Genomic DNA, 23376 nt, shown 5'->3' on the forward strand with positions numbered 1-23376 from the left:
AATCATCTCCGCAACAATCATCCCCGCAACAATCGTCACCGCAACAATGATCTTTACAGCAACCATCCTCGTAAGAGTTTTCACCGCCATGATATACGATGTGATGACAAGAGGGATCAGGAACCATGATTGGTAAATACTCGAATGCTTTCGGTTTATTGGGTTGGTTCTTCTTGGCTGCTTCGTCGTCAGTAGACTCGATTATGACCACATGCGGATTGGCCGGTTGCGGTTCTCCCAACGCGAGGAGTGCCTCCTTGAATCCTGTCGTTGAGGTTTGCGGTTGCACGGTTATGGGAGCTGTGGGATCGACTTGGGGCTGCAATGTCTCAACCGACGGGATTCCCGGGACAGGTTGATTTTCAAGCAGGGTAGATGGTTCGATCTGATTTCTCCCCGCGATTTCATCTTGAGTCATGACCGCGCTGTAAGAAGGTGGATCCATGTCGTGGTGATCCACTGGGTTCAACAACTACCGCGAAGGAGCAGAAGGACCAGACGACACGTTGCTGAGCTCTGAAGGATTGCCGCGTTCTTCGCTGGAGGGTGAGGATAACTGGAATCAACCCATCAACGATTATGCATTACATTCGGAATTCAGATGTTCGGACAATTTTTTACTCACCATCTCTTTCCACGACACTGCCATGCTCGCGGTCGGCTTTGAAGGATTCATAGCCAGCGATGTGGTTGGTAGTGCAACAGGTGAAAATCACGATCGACGAATGCAGGCAAGCTTATTCATCTTTACCCGTCAGCTGAAATGGAAAATAACACACATGCTTTCTCATTGTATGTGTAAAATTGGGGTTGTTATACAAAACTCCCCAATTTTCACAAGTTTCGTGTCGATTCTTGGGGTTTCTGACGACGGTATAAACTGGGAAAATTAATTCAAACCATGTATAATACCGTGATTCTATAGGCAAAATGAAAAAAGAACAGTCATCAATTTTAAAGTCAATCATCCGTGTTTGAATACAAAAAATTACAGCATCGCTCATACTTCTCTTTAGCTTTTGAATTAACAGAAAATCGCTTCGCTGATTCAAAGAGGACAAAAATCGAGACGCTACGTTAACAAAAACATCAGATCAAAGTTTCTAAAATTCTATGAACTTCTCGATATTAGAGTTTTTGAGTTTTTTTTTTTCGTGAACGGACCAAGAAATGACATGAAATTATTTCACCGCGGTTTTACCAAAATTAGACTCGGCAAATTCACTCTGGTATCACCACAAATAAGTTTTTTTGAAAATAAAATATTTCCGCATTATTTAATTTCAGTAGGTTTCAAGTGTAATTTTAGTTACAAGTACTCTTTACATCTTTTCGATTTCAGTATTATTCTATTGATATAGTCGAAAATTTTTATTACACTGATTTTTCGGTAGGACTTTGGTACCCTTTTAATGCAATTACAGTGAAAATACAGTATAAAAAATTATTAACTATACCATGAAATCTAAGTAAAATATAACTGTAACTTCAGTTCAATTTCAGTGGGACAAAATTCGCCAGGGTAACAAGCATAAAATGACACTTCTTACTCAAAATCACGTCAAACAGACCGACACCTAGGTAGATATTCTATAAATATTAATTGTTCGTATAACATTAAACAAAGTAAAGAGACGAAACGAACAAATAAAGTGCGTCGGAGATTCGTCCGAAAAAGACTGAATACCTACGCTCAGGCCGCGAAGAACTGGGTAGCTGATTTTTGGAAGGGAATGCGCTTGGTGTTTTGCTCGACATGCTATGTATTCCCAAACTGCACACTACCGACCTCTCACCATTACGGTGGTTTTAGTCGAACAGTAACTAGTAAGACAAGGAGAGCGAATGGGCAAAGCCATTGGGGCGATAGATGAAACGAAGTTCGTCAGGTTGCCAGATTGCCTTGCAGCGTTGCCAAATATCTCACTATAGTCTATGACTGACAACTCCTGCGACAATGATGATCGCACTTTACAAGAGTGTGATCGAGTATAGGTACCAAAAAAAGTATTTAATCAATCAGGCGAAATTACTGAACATTGACTAATTTTAAGACGGGATGTCGTCAGATTTGACGGATCATTCGATTGTCACATCACAATCCGGGATCATTAAGTGTACTCGACGATTGCGTGGCTCATTACTGATCACGTCTTAGTATAATCTTTCAATTATTCAATGTGGGACTTGAAAAATAACGATTGTCCGTATGTTGATAACGGCGATATTCACCCAGGTGAATACTTCGTTCATTTACACAGGCTATTAACAGGCTATTAGTAGCTTACATATATATATATATATATATATATATACAAACATTGTTGCCGTTAATTTCCGTTCACGCGAAGGATCGAAAGTATCAGGTAGAACCGTAACCGCTGTAACGGTAAGACATGCTTCGGTATAAGTATATAAGAACCCTCATATAAGCCAGGTACGAATGGTCAACGCGTTTGTGGGATTGGGAAAATTTGGCAATACATGGATCTGACAACGCAGCTACCACAATCGCTGTAATAAAGTTCTTTTACTTAGGGATTTAAGACTGGCTAAATTATATTGACTGACACCGTTGATAGTTAGTCGGCATTTTGAACACAAAGTGACGTTGGTAACAGCACTGTACCCGTTATCTCAATTTGTTATCTGGGGAGCAAGGTGTAGCTCGGATTCGAGAGTTCTTACATTACATACAAACACACTAAGAACCTATCAGCTTCGTAGGTACATGCATCAATTCCATATCCTTTCCAAGCATGTGATGTTTTTTTTTCTAGTATAAATTTGTCTGCATTAACTTTGACTGAGGAACACGTATCTGCGACTACAGGTGATGACTGAAGTCGAGAAAAAATGCGGATAGGGGGTGAGGGTTGAAGATATGGGGTACGGATAGCCCGTGGTGGAGAGCGTGTTGTCAACTTTTCCATGTCTCTCATAAATTGTCTGGATGAGACCCCATGCGTTCCCATGAAGTGCATGCAGCCACCTACCGTAATGAACATCAGATGTGGTAACGAATACACACTAGCGATTGCGTGGAAAGTACGTGTCGTGGACGAAATGCGTGGTATTGAGCAACTATTACTTTCTATCACTACACTACACACTACACTACACTACACACTACACACTATCACCACACAAGGGCTCCATTCGCTTATGATGGCGTCGTGTGTCCGCCTCAGTGGATCCAGTGCTGATTTTAGGTTCCTGCGTTGTCGACGCTGCTATGGGCTCCCAATGAAAATGAATCGGTCATCAGGGAAGAATACCGTTTTCTCCGTGTTCTTCGTTTAGGAACAACTGGTTATGGGGGTTCCACGTAAGCCGGCGTTCGGCTTTACGTATCTTCTGTCAACATTGAAAGTAGTCCCACGAGATTAAAGAACACATCTTATCAAAGTCACAGGCATCGATAGCGCGATGAAACACAATGAAAGTAATTTGAACCCAATAAAAAACTTCTTTTAATATCGACTTTTTACTTATAATATATATCAGAGAATAGGACCCAACTTCATTAAATGGTGACTCTTTGTCAGAGTCTAGAAGTCTTCATAGCTAAAAAATAGTGCAATCCCCTGCCCAACAATTGCATCCTCTTCTCACTTCTGAGAATTACACCACTGCGATAAAATCTCGAGCATTTTTTCCTCTGTTCAATTATCTCTAGTACTTTATCAACGATATTAAAATAACATCGTGACAAGTATTTGTCGATTTAAAGTCAACAGAGTGCCAATTAATAACAGCAAAGAATACAAGATTCTTTTCATTGTCACGAGCAAGTGGGTCCTGTAATGATGAATTGACACCATTTAAAAATTAGCCCGATCTAGTCTGTAGGAAGATGTCCGTTTAACCGTAGCCGCAAATTTTGGCAATACTGCATTACCTTATTTCAGTTGCCCTTGATTATTCTAACGTAAGCATTGGTCTTTCTCTTAATATTTCTCTTTGCCTTGCGATATCTCTTGTATCTGTATTGTTTCTTATCTTGTGTGGTCACTTCACCGTCGGAAAGGAGTATGGGTGACTTGTTGACGAATCAACATTTTCAAACGTTACCATAAAAAGCTCAACTGAATTACATACTCGTAATAACTACTTGGTACAGTATAATTTACGCTACAGCAAATTACGAAACAATATCCAATCTTGAGAAGTCGGTCTTGATCAAGGTAACGGGTCTTCCCGAAGTTAGCCGTCGCAGCAATCTCCCGAGGGGCAGTCTATCTCTGAACAGCACTTGTGGAAAAGAAAATAGTAGAGGATTTCACATAAGCACTGGCAACAACAACCTCGACAAGTTTCATCGTCGTCTCTTCGACTGGAACTCTCAGGCGCAAAGGTAGCTCCTCGGATCTGTCTGTTCGGATTTGAAACTAACTGACCGATCTCGTTACGTCGACGACTGTTGGCTGATTTATTTTCGATGAGCTCGATCAGGTCTTGACGTAAATCTCGAATATTCGTGCTTTGTATTCAGAACAGTTTGCACACCAACTGCTTCGGTAAAAATCAACCTGAGCTGCGAGAGGGTGGATTCAAAACTCTGTCCACTGTTTCCGAAGCATTGGTCTGCAAATGTGAAGCAATAGAAACTGACGATCGTTAAGTAAGGTCTGCAGGATCATAGAGTGAGGATTTTTTGATTACAAGGTAAAAACCCCTAAATTCAGCATTTCACTCGATACCTGCGTAAGCTCGGAGGGCTCAGAGACTTTGGGAAGCGGTTCTGTTCTGGCGGTTGGCTTTGAAGGATTCATAGCTTGCAGCGTGGCTGTCGATGCAACAGGTGGAAAGGACAATCAAAGGCTGAAAAACTTGTTCGGCCACACGTTGACTACAAAAATTCAAACACTTGTACCTTCACTGCGTCTCTGGGTTTCGTGAGAACAAACCCGATATCGGGTCATTGAGACCGTATAAGATATCGATGATACATTGAAATGGAATGGCGTTAAGGAAACATTATTAATCAAGTAAAAACGATCAAGAATTGAGCAAATCTGGTGATACTGGATCTGACAAAGTCAGTATGAAAATCTCAACGATTCGTTCCCATTGCTATTCGAACTGTCGAAATGGGTAGAAGGATCACTTATATTTACAAATTGATCTCCAGCATAGAAAGCTTGTTCGTGATCTATCCGTTATCTGTCGTTTAGCCGTCACTGTACGGTTAGATAATGCGTAGCGCAGTCTTGGGCAGTTTCCAACTACCACAACTCTATACACGGCAGTGATTATTGCGTAACAGTACTTTGCAGCCGCGCCGACGTTGAACATCGTGAAACGTGACGCATAGTTGAATATTTTTGTCGACTTACAATTAACAGAAACCCAGACCTTCCTCAACTCAACGACCTCAACGCTACGACGTGTCATTCCTACGAGATACTAGACGCTGTCCTTGACTATATTAATACAACAGCAGCCACTCCTATCTGACGAACGGACATTCATGAATGGTTAATGAAATGCGGTCACCGATCAGAGCCGTTATCGGAAACTGGATAAACTGCACATTGCCGAGGATCCGCAACCGCAAGGAAACATTTATTTATTGTAAGGCCCATGAAATAATGTTCGAAAACCTTGATTCGACTCGATTGTAGATATGAAAGTCGGTTCTGTATTCCTACGTATATACATATAAATGAGGAAACTAAAGTGGCAGAGTAGATTTTATCAACGGTAATTCGAGCATGTATAAAAAATGTCAGTTTTTCTGAAAGGATATCGCCATCGATTTTCTGAGCTGTTTCAAAACTCTTGAATTCTGAAATTCAAGGTCCTACAGTCCTTTCCTCCGAACGGCAAATGGCGATTAGAACAATAACGCGGAGATTCTTTGGCGACCATTATAACTTTCCTGCGATGTGATGATTCAGCGACGCCGCTCAGCGAGCTTCTCATTGTGCTTCTCAGCCTCCCATTATTACCTCCGGGGCAAGTCTTGATATTGCCAAAATGACGCGGCATGTTAAAGGTTCCCGAGTATTACATGCGATATCGCGGGTTAATCAATGAAAAAGATTTTGCGCAGAAAATGTGCGCCTTGCAGTTATTCCGTCTTAAATGTTATCTCCGTCGAACTTTGATCCGCCAACTCACGTCTTATTCCGTATTGTCTCAAGCGGCTAATTGGCTGATTGGAATAAATGGAGATCTCGCAGAGTATTTTGCGACTAACTTTCCTTGAAATCGAACGATTTTTTTAAGGGGTTTGTCAATTTCTGTGTACGAAAAAATGGCTATATAGTCCAACAAACGAGTATGAAAGGTAGTATCATTTTTAGTATAAATCCGGAAACTCGATCTAAGGGTAATTCATAATTAAAAAAAAAAACGATTCAACCGTTCAATTCGCAATCTAATAACCTTATGAAAAAATTTCTCAAACAAAAGTTGTTGGGGACAAAAAAAAAAAAAACACTCATTTTCGTATTTTCCTAAATAAGGGAAAAAGAACTAAAATCCATGAAAATAGCGGGGCGAAAACCTCAAAGGTTTAAGTAATAAAAAAAGAGTATTAAAATCGTGTACACGAGACAGACATATCTTGACTGAAGAAAAATTTAGTTTAACAATCAGTATTCATTCGCCTTTTTCTCTATTATTTTTGAAGATACGAAGATGAAAATGGAATGCTTTACGTTTGTTTTTTTTTTTCAACAACAACTTTTGTTTGACATATTTTTTGACAAAGTCATTAAGTTCCGAGTTAAATGGTTTAACCTTTTTTTTTGTACAACGATCGCGGGGGTTTATTGGAAAATTATTATCACCATTTGATTCAGCGTCATCGAATCACCCTTAGATTGAGTTTGCGGATCCGTACCAAAAAAGTACCACCTTTCGATTTTACACGACCGACCCGAACGTCAATCGTTGCACCTTGCATCTCGAAGCATTTCCTCCGTAGTTACCCGGCATCACACTCTTTCTTCTTCCGCGTTCTCCTTATTTCGGGGGCTGTCTCACTCCCTGCTCGTTTCGAGGCTCCTATCTCTTAAACTCGGTCTCAGAGCAAGAGCAGCCATACTTTACGCGAAGTGCGGCAGTAAAAATGTGTTACTACCGACCGCAGCGGAATTGCCTGGAACGAGAGGTGGCGGTGCATCGAATGAAATCCCGCGAATAGAGCCGTTTCAAATCCTCAACTATCCTTCGCTCCTTCGTCCTCTCTTTCCCCGGCTTCCGCGTATTCCCTAGGCTGCCTTTTTTGTTTTTATTTCTCTCTGTCTCTCTCTCTCTCTCTCCCTCCGTCTCTCTTTTTCTTTTCTTTTCAACCCGGATAGTGCCCGGTTTCCACCGCTCGTTACACCGAACAGTAACTACCCAGCAACCCTCCGTAAATTGTTGAAAATGTGGCGATTGTTTCGTTCCTCGAAACTCGATTCCGGACCAAATATCCCCGATTGCTTTTCCCGCACATGGAAGCAGCTTGCGCGACAAAAATTGTCTTCCGCAAGCTTTTAAAACCTAAATAAATGCACGCCCCTCATCGCCTGTATCGATTAAAAATTTCTCCCGATCCAATCTCTTTCCTCCTATTTTTTATCCGACGGTTTGCTTCGAACAACAAAAGCCACCGACTTTATTTCACCCTGCTGCTCGGCTCGGGATTCGACGGACTACCCGGCCAACGGAGAACAAAGAAAAGGAAACAACCCTAGCTGTCACTACTCCTTTACGGGCGAGGGTTAATTTCTGTGTGGTGCAGGGAACGCCGCGATCCATGGTGAAAGAGAGCCGACAGACTTTGTGCCGCGTTAAAAAATTTCAACGGGTAAAATTCAGCACGAAACAATCAATTTTTGGTTTATTTTCACCATTTTTGATCCGTCGCTCTTTTTCCTCCCCCTATCTTGAAGGTATAAAGCCTTGTCACGGAGGATTAGCTCGAGCTTCCCGAGTCCCACCTTTTCCATATTTTTTTCTTACCTTTAACGTCTTCTTACCCCCTTTTATTCAATCTAGGTCCTAATCTGTTATTATATACCGACGTGTATATGGCGTTCCTTAAGTAAAATGATATCTAGGTTCGGAGAAACATCTTATCTTGTACAAACATTGTTTTCCGCATCGACCGGAAGTTCGTCTTTTCGTGTTTTCAGATCCGCTTCATCTTCCGCAACTCGATTCCCGTTATTTTTACCCTCAACCCGATTTAATCTGCTTACGTTTCGTTCAATTCGACCACCGAAGCAACGATACTATTTTATTTCTATGCTAGGAAATTCTTATCTTTTTCCTAGAAGACGAGGGAGAATAAATTCAATCGAACAGCTGTCTATACGTACCAAAAAATTGTAATTACGAACGCTACAGTTCAATATATTACATCTCTTTCTAGCACCTACGTCAGAAGGGAAATTTGATTGACAATATTTGCGTCGCGATATCTTACGTTCAACGCCTTGAAGGGATTCGAGTGATATTAGATTTTGAGTCGTTCGCCAAGGACTCGTCAAAGCGAGTGTCTTACTAATTTGAATTAATTTCCTGCTACTTTGAAGAGAGGATCGCGTCCTTAATGGAAAGTAGCTCTCAATTTTAGAACGATATTAATTGGCTGGAATTCAAAGAGGTGTGAATTTTCGTGTATATTGTGTAATTTATTATACGTATGAATAAGCATTTGCTAATTCATTTCAGAATAGTAAAATGTAAATTTTTAAATATATATATATGTAATATTTATAAATAATATAATATATATATGTATCAAAATCAACACGGAATAAAATTTCATTTCATTTATTCAAAGTGGATACTACGTGCACGTAAAATATTCAGTCTACTCGACGGAATCACGTGCGACCTTACGCTCAAAGTTCACGTAAATAGCTTTCGTCGATTTTCGTCATCGTATTTGTTTGTCCTTCGCGGTCACATGGTTCACAATTTTTTGCGGACTGTCATCGTTGAAAATAGAGCAATATGTGAATATCAGAGGCATTCAGGAATAGAGCGTATTAGTTAGTCGCGGAAGCAACGAGCTAAATTTAAAATCGTTCGTATAAATTTTCTCGTTATTACCGTAAAACTTCCCCCGCAACAGATACGGGAAAATTAAATAAGAACAAGGAAAGGAATCAGCGAAAAAGTATTTTTCTTGCGATGGTTGAAGAAGATACGGAGGGGAAATTCAAGAAGTATATATGTAGCAGAGACACAATTTAACTTGTGGCCGATCAAGATCGAGCCAGAGATAATCTAATCTACAATCGACCCCTCCGTCTTGGCGAGTTACATTGATTTTTTACGACGTCGTAAAAACAGGGAAATGAGCACCGTCGGCTGAAACGAACTCTTTAGTAAATCGACTAAATTGAACTCCGCCTATTTTTCTGTTTTGTTTTTCTTTCATTATACATCGCATAACTACATAGTTTCAGCTGTTGATTTTCTCTCTTGTTCCGGAAAATTCGGAAACCTTTGGAAAATAACATCGGCGTTTCACTTCTTCGAACAAATTATACGAGTTTCGTTAGAAATAAGTTATGTAACGAATTGAATATGGGGGCGTCCATTGATTGCGCGATCTTAGAATGGGGGGAAGAAGGGTCCGGAAAAATCTCACCAAATCTCATTTAAACGGAGGGGGGATGGTCGTTACTGCAACAGATAGAAAATATTAAATATAAACAATATCGAATAAATTTAATCATTTAAAAATTACAGGGTCAATCTCACCGCGGAGAGAAAGGGGGGGGGGGGGGGGGGGAGAGGGGTTCAAATTTTAAAAAAACACACACCTCACGTAATTAATGGACGCCCCTTATCTGTAAAATTTTGCATTTACCAAGATTTTCGGGAAGTCAGAAAAAAAGACTTCATTTTCCGTTCTCGAGATGAAGTCGAAGGGAAAATAGAAAAACTTAGGGAGCGATCGAGGATTAAACGAGAGGCGGCAACCGCCCGGTAAATGGATCAGAAAAATGCGGTAAAGGAAGAGAACGAACATGAAAGCTGAATTGGAATTAGTACTTTAGTGCGAGGTCATAAGCTGAGGTACCGACGAAACGGTCGGTGAAGGAGGAAACATTTGTTCGTATTTATTCAGTGTTTCAGATTCAAGCATGTTTATCTCGTTGAATTTTGCTCCGCTTTGTATATATATATATATATATATATATATATATATATATATATATATATATATACACATCGTATCTCTCTGTCAATCGCGTCATGCACCGTAAATACGTTACAATTTTACCGCGTTTCATACGCGCGAATAAATCTGTTCGCATAAATTCGAATCCGAATGAACTGGTATTTACAATTTAACGCCCCCGCCCTCGGAATTTAATTACAGGATGATTATATACCTGTCGTTACTACTGTCATCAGTGACCGCAGGGAAAATCACTAAAAAGAAATCGATACTTGTGATTTTTTTTTTAAATTTCCAGAAAATCAGTTACCAGATTTTGATTTTGTTAGTGAATTGATCTGTCGAAATATTGTTCCAAAATTTATCTTATGGTTTTACTTGTACTCTGACTGCTTTGTTTGTACTTCTTATCGTCACCGTCATTAATCTACAACACAAATGTCTACTGTGTAAGAATATGTATAGGCCTGGAAAATATATATACATCTGTTTATCACACGCAGGTATCTAAGTACGCACGTGTATAATTAAATCCCTATCTTGTGTACTCGAAACATAGATATATGTAGGTATATTTATAACGATATGTATAAGATACAGAAGGCATTGGCGGCATTTATGTATTTCAATACACATGTCGAATCTATTTGTAATATGAAGATTATCGATGAAAAAAACCTCGTGTAATCGTGTGTATAGTAAAATTCTGAACGATGTTTAAATAACTCGCTATCTAAAAATATAAAATACATACAGCAAAAAAAAAATCTTCAATCCGTCACGCTGCACTTCATTTCGTATTCAATGAAAGAATATTTATAATTTTTTTTTGTTTTTTTGGAAGATTTGAATAACTATTTGTGAAACAAAACTGCTAACATACGGAAATTTGAGAAACATTCGTCAATAATCATATTCAATAGGTTTGATGTAAGTTCAAGACTGATTCCAGCCTGACTCTATTTTGCGCAACCGATATGCCAAAGTTTGAATTACCGGTCTACGTTGCGTCTGAACATTCCCAGATATCGAAACCACGTACTTGATAACGAATACGCCGTTTATATCGTCCAAACTTAGGCAGCAGACTACTTGGCTCAAGTAGTTGTAAGCGATACTTGAACTAACCGAGCTAATCATCACGGTATGCAGGACTTCGCGAATCACCGAGGCAACGGCGTAACCACGAAACCGTCGAGAGCTTACGATACATTTCCTGTGATCAATTAGTACCCCAGACTATCGCAAGCGCGGTTGTGAATCGGCGAATTATAAACTGCCTGCGATTTTATATTTCGTTAAACTGTTATACAGATTCTCGCGAAGAACCATCTGCACTGCACAAGTACCGCAACACGCGTTAAGTATTAATGGTTAATCGGTGTACATCGTGACGTGTAACGAACAGACGGAGACACTTGACCGGCACGTTATTTTCTCAACACAAAGTAAGCATCACTCCTTAAAGTCACAAATCTGACAGCCAACGACTAAGTTGTATACCTCTTCACATGCCCCTGCAGACGTTTGTTCATGGTGTTCCGTTTGAAGAGAGAGTGACCGAATCTGTGGTCCGCGTCGTAAACGGTTGGTCGACTGTCCAAGTTTTTCAACTGAGGCAATTGCTTAACGAAACTGATTGCGGCCCTGTTCAAAGCCTCAAAATCGTAGTCACGATTTGGCAGCACCGAAGTTATCGAACGCTTGTACCGGTTCCCACCAGAATTCCACATTACGGGATCCTCGAACTCTCGCCGAAAATGATCGTAGTCGTTGAAATCGCCACGATCGCCAAGTTCCTCTTGTATTTGCCTGCGCAGTACTTTGTGCGCCCTTTTCTGCTGCAGTTGTCTCTCCTGAGTCCTTTGATGCATCCTCGAGCCGACACCGATCATGATGAATATCGCTCCTATCGCTGCCAAGACCGTTAAGTACCGAGATCCTGGTCAATTTGAAAAATTGTTATCAGAATCAGGTCGAACAGTACCTATCATCTCAATAAGCCATCAACCCTAATTGTATGATTGTAATCCAGTCTAAGGGAACAAGCGAGTTCATCCCAGTGCTAAAGTCTAAAAAAGAACAGTACAAACTCCAGATGCAAAACAACAACAATTACTTTTGCTCCTTGAATTGGTGGCTTGGGAAGAAGCCACGATCGTCCGATTTGGAGTAATCACATGGACTACCGGAGGTTCGTTCACGATGGGAGCGTAAGTCGTTGAGGCGTAAGGGGTAATGTTGAATCCAGGTTGTGACATCGGTTTTCCATTCTCCATCGGCACCTGGTTAACGGGGTTGTAGTACGATGTGGTGTCCTGCTGAACCGGCACCGTCGTGGGATAGGGTGCAGGTTGACTGGATTCCATCGGTACCGGGACGTAAGTCCCCTGGGACTGCGAGGCCATGAGACTGGAGTACGAAGGTGGCGGTGAATCAGTTTCCGGCGCGCTTGGTTCCGGTTTGTCCGGCATGATTGCTGAAAAAATTCAGATAAGCGTGACGTCGTGCAACAGCTTGGTGTGAAAGTGAACACTGGTACATGGACAGCTGTCTTTCCTACGGTGTCGCGATTCCGATCCGCGAAACGGTGCTTCTTCTCTCCTCCGGTGGCCGGGATCAACTGCGCGCTATTTCTCGTCGACTAGGCGAGACTCGTGCGAGTAAAATAAAATCCTTTCAGTACCGCGTGATTCAACTTGAAGCGTGTTATTCTGGCGCGACTCTTTGGTATCCAATAGCGTGAAGAGACCGCGATTGTACGCGGCGAGGGAAACAGATTCGGAGCCAGTTTATCGCCGGTCTTTTTGTTGTAACCAGCGTCTTGTGCATGACCTTGTGAATTATTGAACGAGTCATGGATATACATGGGAATATGAATAAATGACGCAAGCTGAGAGACTCGCTTGGCTCTTCACGCACTGACCTGATCGATCCCTTTTATCAGCTGTGACGGTGGTATCACTGTCAGCAACGTATTTGCCCGTCGAAGAACCCCCGGTACTGAGAGATATTCATTACGTGGACACCAACGTGTCGCACACTTTTCGTCTCGATTGACCGGAACTTGGTCCCAGAATACACTGACTTTCACAGGCTTTATGCGCAGCTCTCGATCCCGATTGCTATTTTAACGTTTTGCTACAAGGCCACACACATGACTGGTCCATACTCAGTTTACGATAAGTCACCGCGCGTCGATTGGCGCTAGAACAAGCTGATAACTTGTGTGTTTGTAAAACGTGTGACGGAATTAACAAATAAGAAATGATTCGGGCTCTTCACTGTTCTCGCAATTCCAGGTTCTTCCAAGACACAATTCGACATTGAAACTCCAATGTTTTTCAGACCATACACGGAATTCTGATAGCCTTCAAGTTTTTTTTTACTTTATTTTTGTTGTGTTCGTGGGCCTGTTTATCCTCAGCTAGAAATCGCCAGGTACAATTTATTCCAGTACGTGTTCGATTGACGTCAACGGAATACCGTAATCCAGTGACTATATCAGATCAAAATAAAAACCACAAGCTTTTGGAGCTTCGCTGTTGGTCGTATGTCTAGCTATTTGAATGAGTCCGTAAAATTTGCGTAATTCCCGCGAGTTCTGTGGACCAAGACGACTGATTTATTCAACGATTCGATAGCACTCCACCACACCTCAGAGTCGTGAACAAAATAACCGGACATCAAACGGAGTGAATCGATATGCGAGATAATTTGGTTGGCTAGAATGCCCTTGAACATGTCGTTCATACAAAGCATTCATTATGGAAGATGTTCACACCTTACATGCGTAAAACAAACCCCGAAACGACTGGTACCCGAAATATAACTTTCAATTTCCCCTTAAAATAATAATTCTGTTTTTTAGGTATTTAGGTATGTTGAATTAAAATATAGCGCTATGTTTTTTCAGCACATCGACATTTTTTTCTTCTACGATAGTATTCAAGACCAAGAACTCTCCGACTTTTGCTATAACGTACTCACCACTTCCGTTGACGGTTAAGATTTCAGGAATTCAATGGTCAACCCGCACAACACACACCACCACAATCTTATCACTAACGAACAGGAAGTTCACTCCGTTCACGCCGAGCACTCTTCTAACTACCTATACAGATGGCAAATTTGATGTGCCTAAAACCAACTACAACCAATCCTCAGAGTGGGAGTTGCAGACTTGCCAATGATTCTCATTGGCTGTGTGACGCGCTTCGGAGCGTATCGCGACTACGCGCGAAATCCGGATTCGGTGATTAGGGAACGTTTATAAACCACGTGGATCGTTTAGGATGGATGGGGGAGGGGGGCAAAAAGTTACTTAAGGACCACCTGAGGGGGAGGGAGGGGTAATAAGAGGAGGCTACGTAGCTCTTAAATTCCTTAAGGGATCACATACCACTGAAATTTTCGAAAAGTCGTTTTTTTTTAACAGATTTTTATTCCTGTTACTTTTGCGAAATTTTCAGAAAAAAAAGCAAAATACTAACTGTCGCGTCCCTCTCGACGGCTGTGTTTCGTATTTCTTTCATTCGCAAAACTTGGGTTTCTTAGAAGACGGTTTTTCTCAAACTGGCGGCACTTCCGCACTTAAAATTTGTAAGGATTTGGTGAATTTACATTCAGTACGTCATACTGAACCCATACATAAGAAAAAAAATATAACTGCTAACACAACCGTCTGACCAATCGTCACGCCGGTGTCTAAATTCCCGTAGTTACGTCCGGTGTTTGCGGGATTATTGGCAACATATCGGTTTGCTTCTTCCGGCGGATTAACTGAACCTAACATCTTGGGGTAGGGGCAAGGATCGTTGGGCTGTGAGATGGGCGGTTGCATCGAAATCTGTGTTGGCATTGGTATTGGCACTGGCGTTGACATTGACATTCACATTGGCCTTGGCATTGGCATAGGCATTCGCATTGGTACATTCATATTTGACGACACGTTTGGGTACTCTGAGTTTACAGGGTTCAATGCAGTGGCAGGTCTCACTTCCGTTGCAAAAGCGTATTGACGGTGAGGCAAGCCGTTAATTGCATCCTCGTACGAAGGTGGTGGAGTATTTGGCTTCATGCCAACCGTTGTTTTGGGAAAATCCATGTGAGGACACTCTCTAAAATGTAATAGACGAGGTTTTCAGACCAGCACTAATACTATGATTGACTCGCAACTATAATAAGGATAATTCTGCGAACAGCGATTAATTTTCCATTCCCGTGTGGAAAGCATTTGTCGAAATATGTTGTTTTTTTTCGTATCACACTTTTAAACCACTTTTTAACTCAGATGATGCAGAGTGCCAGACTTTCAACGACTTCCGAGTCTACCGATAATGCCAGATCGTATGATAAAAATTATTAAATAAGGTCTGGTTGACGACACATCTGTAATCACTTATATCGAAATAAAATGCGAGTATCAAATGCTAATCAATTCCCTGTCAAACGAGTGACTATTTTCGACACTGGTAATGAGTGAAAATTCATGTAAAACGAGGAAAAACAACTTAAACTATGGGTACATATATGCCGTCCTATCTGACCAACGATCTAACATCCGAGAATGAAACGTAAGTAATGGTTACTGCGTTTACAACCACTTTTAACACACATTTAATTGCACAAGACAATTGTGACTCAATAATAAGCAGCTTGATGCTAAACGACTTTTGATCTTAAATTGCAAAATGTGTCTGTGACTCGGGAATTACAAGTTCGACGAAAAGAATAGTGTGAAAACGAAAACATGCTTACTTACAATTAGATTTCACAAGCGTAAACGCAACTGCGTAAGCGTCCTGCGTCGACAAAATACTGGAACGAATTGCTAAGTTTACAATCAAGGGATAGTTTCTAGGATAGAGGCGGTCGCCATACTAATTGGCCAATCAAAACCTTAAGAAACACCGTCAGAGGGCAGCCGCCACGCGTACGTTACATTGGATCCCTACCTAAGCAAGATTCCAGCGACAATGGGGTTCCCTTTGCCTATGAGGTAACGGGTTTGTTTATCAGTGCTGCAGGAAAAGGGCGTGTCAACACACGCTGATAGTATTGATTCATAGACAACGGGGATGTCAGTACATCACACTCTAAAAGTCATGTCGAAATATCGTTCGTCATTTAAGGAGGCAGCACACATCCTGGTGTCACGTCGCCATTCCTTTCGCTATGTTTGAATGGCTATCCGATCTGCTTTGGTTTCTCCGTCTAATCCAGCAGCCAGCTGAGATACTCAGAATGTATGCGATTTCACATTCGTTGAATTGATAAGCAGCATATATGAATCGTCGCTTCAACTTTTTTCTAGATCGAGCCTCTTGGCTTCGACCTCAGGTTGCGAATATTTCTTGGATTCACTCTTTGCGTGTTCGACAACTTCAATTTACAATTGTACACGATATTGATGGATCCGGAGATTGGTTAATGATTCTACGAAAGTGAGATTCACTTTCTACGAAACTGTGTCACATTTTTTTATCTGGAAGCTTGTAAGACACTGTTCGGTTCTTATCTAATCTTCCTGGTGTATGGGGAAAATTTACAGCGCTTGTAAATTACCTTCACACTGAATTGATTCTGATTATTTCCATCGTTCTTGCTAGACGTCGTGTGCATCTACCTCTAATGGGGTTAAGATGAAGAGAATTTTTCTAATGTACATTGTCAATTTCTTTAGACAATAATACAGTTTTAAACAAGCAATGCTTATTGATATTCATCATCATCTAATATTAAAAAACAAACAGCTGTGTACTCTGTGAAATCACAAAAGCTCTGCCTGTGTGAAAAACTGCGGCCGCAAACTGTAATCCCACTATTTCTTCCTACTCAGCACGAGTAACAATAATTCACTTCATATACAGTACAATAATATTCTGTTTAGTACAGGTTTACAAAACAACTTCATATCTCCTAACAAGATATTATTTCAATGAAACGTACGTAAAATAAGTTGTAGAGTGTGAAAAAATAATTGATTCGAGGAATATCACCGCGTATCAAGTATTTTGATTACTTCTCCACGTTCTTCGAAATCATTTACATCACGTTGCAACAGTGAAACATTTTCCTTGTTACGTCATCTCATCCGTCATGAACATAGCACGAATAAGATCCTAGTAACGCAATTTCGTAACAAGTTCACAAAGAATCTGCATGCGAACTTATCAAATTGATAAAAAACGTTCAATACAATTATGAAAAATACACTGAGACAGAAGCAACTCACTCCCTTCTATTTGTTTGATAATTTAACAAGATTATTGACAATTTATACAGAATTATATTTTATTTTGAATTGCTTCTACTCGACGCGGCCTGGGTCAAGTGCTGTCGAGGCTCAGACAATTTTATTATGTTATGTTGGGCGCCAGTTAATTAACAAAATTAACGAAAACGAAATAACGGCTAAGCTCAGTAGGCTAACAAATAACAATAAATAGTTACAATTATAGACTCTATTCGTAAGGGAGTTCATTTGGGGACCCAAGGAAGGGAGAATCTAAATTTCCAAGAGTATAGAAAGAAAGAATTGGATAGAATATACAATTTTATTTGTACTCACAAATTGTTGTCGAAATCCGACTCTCAGAACTGTTCGAAGAATACGACGCTGGTCGTCAATAACTTTAAGAGAGACACTGTTATTTATAATTTCGGTTACAAATGAGCAATATAATCAGTACACGAACAACGTCAAGCGACAAAGATTGACGAAATGGATTGACGCAACAGTCAAATTACAAAACTGTGTACTATGTACGAGGGTCGACACAAGAGTGGCTGTGCCGGCTCCTACCGCACGTGGCTTGGGTCGATAATTCGCTCGACAATTTGACGCCTGCGCGCTAGCCTAAATTTGAATGTCTGTACCCTATTCGTCGCGAGTTAATACGGCGTAGCGGCGCGTAATATTTAAATGATTTTAAGTGACTCGGAAGCTATTTATTAATTATGGCTAACCTTATAATTAGGGATTTCGACTCTGTCGTTGAGTTGGATACGATTATTCTATGTTCCTGTTACAACACTATCAATAAAATAAGTTCATACAATAAAAAACTTTGGATCTATGACAGTAAGGAATGTAGTCGAAAAAATGGAAAACTACAGACGATCAACTGTCTCGATATCAATGATAGTAAAATTACTCATAAACGTGACGTAGCCAATGACCTCGACCAATTAACCATATCGACTCTTGAGGTCCTTCAAGAGTTAGACTGAGGATGCAGGACTCATTGGAACGTGATGGTCATGATAAAATGATTCTTAGTCACCGTCTGGAAAAAAGGGATTAACCAATTTCTGCCAATCCCATAAAACAGTGTCGAAAAGGTTGTCAAGGTGACATCACTTACTCAATCTAACAAAAATCCATGTCCGTCACGGCGGCAATACAAAATGTAAAATAACTTCACTTCTATAAACTCATAAAAATACATCCGATTATCCACGCAACATCGTATTTTACATTCATTGAACTACCTGTCTAAAAACGGTGTTGGCGGACAGGAAAGGGGAATTTTTTATCCAAACTAGAAACCCGGAACACCTTCAAGGTATCATTTTGGGGCCTCGAATGTTTATACAATGATCTCTCTATCATTCGGCACTGCGCCGATCCAGTTTCTCCAATAGTCCAGCGTTTTTGGAAGAACGAATGGGAAATTTTTGTTACAACGTAAACCTAACGCAAGCCTTGTTAAGATTTTTTATACTACAGAAAAATTCAATATCTTGTTTCGTATTTTTTTCACGACTCCAATTTCCATTTCAGTATATTTCTTTATATTTTGAGCTATGAACATACGATTTGCGATTGAATTGCGTTTTTGTTTCTCTCGCCACTATTATTTTCTACACATATGTAAATGATTATTTATGAATGGAAATAAACCTGCGTACAGGTAACCTATTTTTTAATAAAAACATTTTGTTATGGTCTTCTGAATCCATAGAAGACATACGCTACATTCACGTTTTGAAATGAAAACATCTTAAGCAGAGCCTCCGGGAGCAAATTTTTACGTGCGAGTAATAGTCCGGTCATTATATACATTTGGAAATGCAAATGAACCGGAAAGGCTGATTTTTATGTATTGTATAATGCGGGTTTAAAAAAATTTACCCTCAAATTATCAATCAATATATTCATCTTGGAAAACACGTTTTGTTAAATATCTCGCAAACCGTGCATTGTGCGACAAAAACAGTAGAAACCTTCCTTGTAGGCAATAAGATTCTCGACAACTTTGATGGCGGAACTTTTTTTTACTTATGATTTTTGTTTAATTTTTATTTGAACAATTATAAAATGAATAAAATACTTGCAGATATCTGTGTTTAAGTAAAAAAATTGTTATTGGATTTTTAGGGGCATATTTAAGCTATGAAAAATTGTTCAAAGTTTGAACTGCTGATTGCAGATGGAATTAGAAAAATGGTCAAGTACCTCCCAAATCCGAACACCTACAGGCTATAGCCCTACAAGCCCAAGCCTAAAGACGGTGTTGACGAATTCCCCTTATCATGACTGATATGGCAATTAGAACTCCACACATGACTAATCCAATCGCGAAGGCACAGCACACTGAAAAACAAATTTTCAACGATTAAGTTCGGATTTCATGTATACCTTTTTCAGATATGCAAAACGAATTAACATTTCACGAGGATCATTAATTTACGTGTTGGTTTGTAGTCAGAGGTTTCCTGTTCCTGTGTAAAAACATGGACAGTTTGATCTCTGATGGACGACTCAACGCTGACGTCTGTCACACGAGTAGCCACTGCAGGATTGTAATCAGTGCCTGAGCGATTATGACCGTGGTCAGTGGTCCTGAACGTCTCGGCAATCCCGTAACTGGTGGTTGTGCTTTCCCTGGGTTCATGGTCGTCGAAGTGCGACTCGTAGGTGATTCGGGACTCTGGCATCGGCATCGGCATCGGCATCGACATCGGCATCGGCATCGGCATCGGCATGGAAGTAGGCATGGACATTGGCATTGGTACCGGCATCGGCATCGGCATCCGTTGAAACGTCTCTGTGTGATCCATCGTCACGGGATATGGTGCAGAGGCTGAAGGGTGCTGGATTCCGAAACCATATCGGTGTGACCGTTCATCAACAACGGTGGAGTACGAGGGTGGCGGAGTGATTGGCTCCTCGCCGGTGTTTTTTTTTGGTTGGTTCATCTGACGAGCTCTGAAAATCGAATGGAATTGGTTATGGTCATCATGCTCCGTACGCAGCGTTCGACAAACGGATCGTGAGAGTATCAAAACAGGATGAAGGATCAAGGAAGCACAACGCGGTAAAACCACCGGATTATCGAGAATACGAATGACTTGGAGTGCAAAGCTTGACACCGTTTGCCCAGACGCAGGCGCTTCGTACTAAAGCATAACGGTGAAAAAGTATCAGCCAAATCCGTTCGGTACGCGATAGCGCTGAATACCGTGCACGGTTTAGGTACAATGTGACCCGTTCGCAAAGATCCGATGCGCAGAAAAACTAGAATAGTTGATTTATTGCCAAATGGATGAACAACGACAACGCACAAACTTCGCTTGTCACCCGACGAAGATTCGATAGTCCCTTCGCTAGTTTTTCCTGTTTTTTTTTTTTTCTCACTGGATTGGAAAGGACGGTGTAAATGTGAACACACCTCGACCTCTAGAGCAGTCGCGTCCAACGACAACGAAGCGTTGGGAAGGACTGCGTCACTTCTGAATGCGGCGCCTAAGCGCACCAGACATGGAATCGCATTCTAGACAAGCTCAAGGTCGGTCGACACGCGATCCAGACGACGTCTAAGGCTTTACGTCGAATCGGTTCAACCTACGAGAATCATCGCTGCGATCCGAGTTAGTTTAAACGCGTGACATCATCGCCGTCATGCGCGGTTTGGGATACAAGAATCTCATCACGCGTTACGTCACGGCATCACATGATTCGTTGTGAAATAATTGAACTCCGTTCGTCATTGTTACACTCTGCGTCAATGGATGGACATTCACAATGTACTGTCACACTCACTGCATTAACTGCGCCCCGCAGCTATTACACGATGGCGTTTGCGGTGAGATTCTTTCAACACATCATCGATCTTGCCGTGTTTTTAACTACCAATTTCAGCAACATAGATCAACGGTTGATCGGAAAGCATTGTATTTGACATGGTAGTCTACCAGTTCTATCGAAGCACAAGCAGTCCTTCATTTCTCGAAGTAAATATCATACGTTCAACGATGACAACTTGACTCCAATTCAGCGTGTCAAGTAATGACAATACACAAATAGAACGACCAGTACAATTAACAAATTCGTCGACGTGGATAGCACTGATATCGCGACAGTGTTTCCATAACTGAGCCTGCGCACTGTGTTTCTCACAGAATGGTGGGGTCGAAGGCGTGAGAAGAGCAAAGGAGTGTAAAACACACTAAACAGACGCTGACCGCAGAAACCGGCAAGACCCATGGTATGCGATGAGACCGTGCCTCGGCAGTAACAATGCGATTATGAGAGCGACAGCATATAATATGCAACAAGACCTGCATCATACCGGAAGTGGGCGGGGGGCGAATTGCGAAAGATCCACAGATCACAAGATCGTCTGCAAAAAAAATAAGAAAATAAAAAAAATATGCGAAATGTTTTTTTGCCACGAATTAAAAAGGCAATAGATCCCGTCTTTTCGGTTCTTAGCTCTTGATTCATAAAATTTATCGCGTTTGTTTTATGGCTTTTGGAATTTCCAGACGGGTGATCGATCAGAAACGAATGGACAAAAATGAATTAGTCTGGTAAAAGTTAGAACAATATTCAAACGATTGATTGAAAGCGAACAATAAGGTATTGTTAAAAAGATTACCAATAACGATCAAATGCTCAGAAAAGTTAAAATAAATTAACGGTGTAAAATTTCAAGAGCAATTATGTTATAATGGTAAAAATTTTCCCAAACATTCTTCGAGGTGGAGACAAATCCCCTTCAAGACGCAATTAATGTCGTATGAAGAAAATGAAAAAAAAAAAATAAAAAAAACGAAAGAGATTTGCGAAACAATGCTTGCTTAATAAGTTATCACTGATTCTGGAATGAAACCGAATGAAATTAACAGAATGAAATGGAATTTTGAAAAATGTGAGTCGGTACGTAACACGGTGGTGGTGAGCTTGTTGGTGGAGAAACTCTTCAATACATATTCATGGGGCAATAAGCCGACTGCTGATCATCCGGGGAAGGTGGAACAACAAGGGAAGAATGAAAAGCAGGGTGAAATAAGGGACGCGTGGATCCCGTTAGCCAGAAGAATCCCCGAACCCTTTAGCGTCGTTTTCTCGCCACACTCGAAGTTCTTCTCCCGTTTATCTGCGCGGCCACGTTTCCTTCGTTGTAACATTAATCAACCCCTGTGCAGCAGTGGCGATATTATACGGATTTCCCACCCTTGAACCGACCGTGATTCCGGCGCCCCTGAGCACTCGGCGATAGGTGGAAAAATTCCGATTTCCGAGTGTTCAAAAACGCGTCACCGTAACTCACCTAGCGCCTTTTGATTGGCCTCGTAAAACTCGCGCCACCCTAACTTCCCGGATTTTCCACCCTGCACTGCAATCAGCCGAAAGTTTTGCACCTCGTAAATCGCAGCGTGAATTTCTCGGTGTTGAATTATGACGCGTTGACGGGCGAGTGTCAAATGTGAATGGTGGTTATTCCGTCTCTCTATTTACGGGCATCCAGTTTTCCCAATGTCAAATGGTCCGCGGCGCCGTTTTCCCATAGAGATTACACCCCTCGCCAGCACTTACTGTGCTTTTATCTCAGCGAGAATGTGAATCGGGCGCATTTCCGCTGCGCTAAGAATCTAAGATCCATCTCCACAAAATACGCGGGCATAAATTAACGCGCGGAGTAAAAAGAAAAAAAAAAGGGGGGGGGACGAAGACGGTTGTTGCGAAAGAATTAGGTGAACAAGATCCACGATTTCGCCCATCGAACGGTTATAAACGGATAACGCAGCGCGTCGTTCGGATTCTTTGAGCCGGATTATCTCATCTCGTCATCTGACCGATTGGCTCTGGAAAATATCTGTTTGGTAAGCTCTCGCAAGGGGGGGAAAAGCGCGAGCTAGAGGTAGAAAATTTACGGGGAAAAAAGTGTGTGTGTGTGTGTGTGTGTGAAGGCGACGACGAAACTTCGGATAAACCCGTCGTCGTC

The 23376-nt window shown here is 41.2% G+C and overlaps 2 protein-coding genes across 5 annotated transcripts; both read right to left on the reverse strand.

The window, feature by feature from the left end:
• Nucleotides 1-543: 543 nt before the first annotated feature.
• On the reverse strand, nucleotides 544-15957 carry LOC124174777. The gene is made up of 6 exons (XM_046554242.1): nucleotides 15903-15957; nucleotides 12258-12617; nucleotides 11642-12080; nucleotides 2997-3357; nucleotides 626-758; nucleotides 544-556 (listed from the first exon to the last, which is right to left on the reverse strand). The coding sequence occupies exons 2-4, from the start codon at nucleotides 12610-12612 to the stop codon at nucleotides 3300-3302; spliced, it is 852 nt and encodes a 283-aa protein (XP_046410198.1). The 5' UTR covers nucleotides 12613-12617; nucleotides 15903-15957; the 3' UTR covers nucleotides 544-556; nucleotides 626-758; nucleotides 2997-3299.
• A 1721-nt stretch (nucleotides 15958-17678) lies between these two features.
• LOC124174780 lies at nucleotides 17679-21524 on the reverse strand. Of its 4 annotated transcripts, XM_046554253.1 has the most exons (4): nucleotides 21189-21524; nucleotides 20132-20354; nucleotides 19837-20101; nucleotides 17679-19739 (listed from the first exon to the last, which is right to left on the reverse strand). In XM_046554253.1, the coding sequence occupies exons 1-4, from the start codon at nucleotides 21191-21193 to the stop codon at nucleotides 19648-19650; spliced, it is 585 nt and encodes a 194-aa protein (XP_046410209.1). In that variant the 5' UTR covers nucleotides 21194-21524; the 3' UTR covers nucleotides 17679-19647. The 4 variants fall into 4 exon arrangements, with proteins under 4 accessions (XP_046410209.1, XP_046410205.1, XP_046410208.1 ...); XM_046554249.1 differs by having other exon boundaries at nucleotides 19837-20354; nucleotides 21189-21519; XM_046554252.1 differs by having other exon boundaries at nucleotides 19837-20354; nucleotides 21170-21516.
• Between the last annotated feature and the right edge of the window lie 1852 nt (nucleotides 21525-23376).

Source organism: Neodiprion fabricii, chromosome 2, assembly GCF_021155785.1.
Source record: "Neodiprion fabricii isolate iyNeoFabr1 chromosome 2, iyNeoFabr1.1, whole genome shotgun sequence".
Lineage (NCBI taxonomy): Eukaryota > Metazoa > Arthropoda > Insecta > Hymenoptera > Diprionidae > Neodiprion > Neodiprion fabricii.

What these genes read in the sequence shown, in the direction of transcription:
- LOC124174780 (XM_046554249.1), bottom strand. An exon ending in CTCTGACTACAAACCAACAC is followed by an intron (nt 19,740 to 19,836) that starts GTAAATTAATGA and finishes TTTGTTTTTCAG; the next exon opens with TGTGCTGTGCCTTCGCGATT.
- LOC124174777 (XM_046554242.1), bottom strand. Translation starts at nt 12,612, where the DNA reads ATGCCGGACAAACCGGAACCAAGCGCGCCGGAAACTGATTCACCGCCA. An exon ending in CACCAATTCAAGGAGCAAAA is followed by an intron (nt 12,081 to 12,257) that starts GTAATTGTTGTT and finishes CAAATTGACCAG; the next exon opens with GATCTCGGTACTTAACGGTC. An exon ending in CTGCAGGGGCATGTGAAGAG is followed by an intron (nt 3,358 to 11,641) that starts GTATACAACTTA and finishes CAATGTTGACAG; the next exon opens with AAGATACGTAAAGCCGAACG.